Source organism: Saprolegnia parasitica (genome assembly GCF_000151545.1).
Source record: "Saprolegnia parasitica CBS 223.65 unplaced genomic scaffold supercont2.791, whole genome shotgun sequence".
Classification (NCBI taxonomy): Eukaryota; Oomycota; class Saprolegniomycetes; order Saprolegniales; family Saprolegniaceae; genus Saprolegnia; species Saprolegnia parasitica.
In genome coordinates, this window is record NW_012157185.1 from 1 (window position 1) to 3,108 (window position 3,108).

Genomic DNA, 3,108 nt, shown 5'->3' on the forward strand with positions numbered 1-3,108 from the left:
AATCCAACCATTTTTCTTAACCTCTTGCACACGCTCGTAGAGTTAGTTGGATTTCGACCACTGCAACCTCGTGCAATAGGCTGCTTGAAGTGGCGCGATAGGTCGTGCTTTCGTTTAATCTCGTACATGATCAATATGCTCCTCGTGGTAGCGGTTCGTCGACCGATTCGAGTGGTCGTGCCTCAATACAAAGCACCAGTTGCTTGCCGCCAGCATTGCGACGGCCCGTGAGCAAACGAGCACGACGCCGTGTCCCTACAGCGCGTATGCATCCACGGCACAACGCTGCACCAGTGGCCTGGGCCTCCCCACTGTCTATTGCATCGTCGACAAGAGCTGCTCGAAAGCTAGTACTACATGCCATCAAAGTCCAACAGTCCATTCTGTGTCTTATCGATTCTCAGCCTCTACAACGCGAGCGCCGTGACACCAGACGCCTCGAGTGTGTTGACGCTCCAGATCAAAAGTACAAACTGGCGCGTCAGAGGTTCCACAACAGCGCTCTCGTTGTAGACATTCCCACCGCATGCATTGATGAGCTGCCTGTCGTGCCGCACATGGGTGCTTCTCGCGCCAACCACGACGTCGGCCTTATCCTCTTGGTCTATAGCAACTTTTCAAATGCGTCGATTCGGTCGGTCGGCAACTTGGCGTCGGCCAAAGATGTCCAGAATTCGTTCTACTGTATACCAATGGATAAGAACCATCTCGACGGTTCTTATTGTAATAATTAAGGGCATTTTTGACAATGACACGCCTCTGGATCTGTCCGGAACCAAGTGGCCCCCCAAGCTCACTGACATGTACGACGACAAGAGCTGCGAAAAGGACGTTGCAACGTGCACTCTGTACTAGTACCAACACATCGCTTGGCATGGCCACGTACCTGTACGTCCACGACATTTGCCCGCGAATTTGCGATTCTTCTCTCTACCGTTGGGCTAAAAAAGTGATTTTACGGCCAACAACATGACCCGCCTCGAGCACCTCGACCTGCGCAACGCGTAGCGAGCGTCCGAGCCTCATTTTCTCAATGTCTTTGCGATGCATGCTCTGTAGGCTCTTTAATCGCAATCCGATCTCGCGGCTCGTCAACGTGAGTTTTGAAAGCCGTTTGGAAACGCTATATGCATCGAACGTACGTGTGCGATACCTTAAGAATTAAACTGTAGGGACTTGTTCACGGCCACGTTCACAACTTTCCTCGTAGACCCAGCCACCTACGCTATCTTGCGCCACAAGAGTGTCTCGATTGACTTTGCGTGTGCATCGCCCAACACGCTCCAGACGCTTGTGCCCGAAGGCGTCGACCCGAAGACGGTCAATGTCATGCGTGCCGCCTCGTTCGTCTGCGTCACACCCAGTACGCTGTCTATGGAAGCGTAGAGTAGTCTTGAGAAACCGCCACCAACTTCGGCCATCGTAACGCCGGCGCCAAGTGCGTCGAGTCTCAATGGCGGTGCAATTGCAGGTATCCTTGTGGGAAGCGTCGCTGTCTGCGCGCTCCTTGCTGTTTGCATCGTCCAGCGCCGTGCGGCCACGTACACCCTGTCACCCACGCATGATCGGTTGGACATGTTTTTGTAGACAAAAGAACCACGCGTCCGACTACCGCACGTTTGACGACGATGGCGACACCACAACGGGTCCGCTGGGCACAAAACAAGCTACGTTTGAGGTCGTATTTCCTCCATACGACGTGTTGGTGCGAGCTGTACGATATGCAGGCGCTCAAGCTGCTGCGGCTGGACCACGCGCAGCTGGTGCAAACGACCTTTGTTGTTGTTGAAATGGGTCAATTAATTTTTAATGAGCAGAGCTCGCTGGAAGAAATTGTCTCATCTTGGCCTGTTGTTGGAGCACAAACGACCTTTGTTGCGGAAGGTGCGTTTGGTCAAGTGTGGGTTGGAACGTACCAAGGTGGGTGTTCTCGTGTTCGTGCCACGAGGGCACGCTTGTGCTAGAGCAACCGGTGGCCATCAAGACACTGTTGCCGGGCAAGGCTCGAGCGCTGCCATTACCAATCTCGCGGATGAGATCCTCCTCGCCTTGACGTATCCTCGAGGAAATTGATGGTGGGTTGCAACTTGAGAGGTGTAGGCTGCAGAGTCCCTACATTGTGCAACTCCTCGGCGCGAGCTGGCGCGTGCGCTCCGAGCTGCAAATGGTGCTCGAGTGGATGGACCGCGGCGACCTCCGCTCGGTACTCCAAGCCACGGCGCCGTCTACGCCCAGCGGAGCGTCGACCACCTTTTGCTGGCCCCAAAAGATCGAGTGCATGCGCTGCATCGCCGAGGGCCTAGTGTTTTTACACTCGATGGACATTATTCACCGCGACCTCAAGTCTCGCAACGTCCTCCTCGATGCCACCAGGGTCTCCTTATGGCTCGAACATGCCCATCTCAACACATGGGGCAAGGGTGCAAGCCCACCGACTTTGGCGCGTCGCGGGAAGCCACGACCGAGACTATGACGGTCGGCGTTGGCACGTATCGTTGGATGGTACCGACTGCGTTCTTGCTGCCAACATTGGAGGATGCACGTGGCCGTAGGCAACCACTACTCGACGGCGGCCGACGTATATTCGTTCGGGATGGTGGTCACGGAGCTGAGCACGCACGAGATTCCGTACTTTGACCAAACCAACAAAAAAGGTAGATTGGAATGCGATGCAACGACGACGCTGAACGAGGCGATAGGCCGACTGCTCGTGGACACGGCAATCATGGCTCGGGTGATAAACGGGTCGATCTCGCCTACGTTTGGGGAAAGCATGCCGCCGTGGGTGTGCGCTTTGGAACGCCAGTGTATTGCCCAAGCACCGGACGATCGACCGACCGCAATGGAGATCGCGCACACGATTCGTCAGCAGCTGTAAACACCAGCAAAACCTGCTCGAGCACTGGATAGACATATTGTATTTGTTGGTCTCTGGAGCAAGGACGACTACAGAGTCATGTGCAGTGCACGGGCAAGCGCGCGTTATTTTGTCCACGGACAACGCCAACCGTCCGTCGCGCAACCCTTTCGCAGGAATTCGGATCCGTGTCCATGGCTGCGAATTGCAACTTGAAGCCGTTGGTCGACGTCGCGTCCCGCAGCCCCCAC

The 3,108-nt window shown here is 55.3% G+C and overlaps 1 protein-coding gene across 1 annotated transcript; it reads left to right on the forward strand.

Annotated features, from left to right (window-relative positions):
• Window positions 1-1,817: 1,817 nt before the first annotated feature.
• Window positions 1,818-2,878, forward strand: SPRG_17809 (TKL protein kinase; the record flags this gene model as incomplete). The annotated part of the gene is made up of 6 exons (XM_012357215.1): window positions 1,818-1,912; window positions 1,965-2,054; window positions 2,101-2,374; window positions 2,428-2,513; window positions 2,536-2,654; window positions 2,700-2,878. Coding segments are annotated over 6 exons (843 nt in total), but the record flags the coding sequence as incomplete, so codon positions are not given.
• Between the last annotated feature and the right edge of the window lie 230 nt (window positions 2,879-3,108).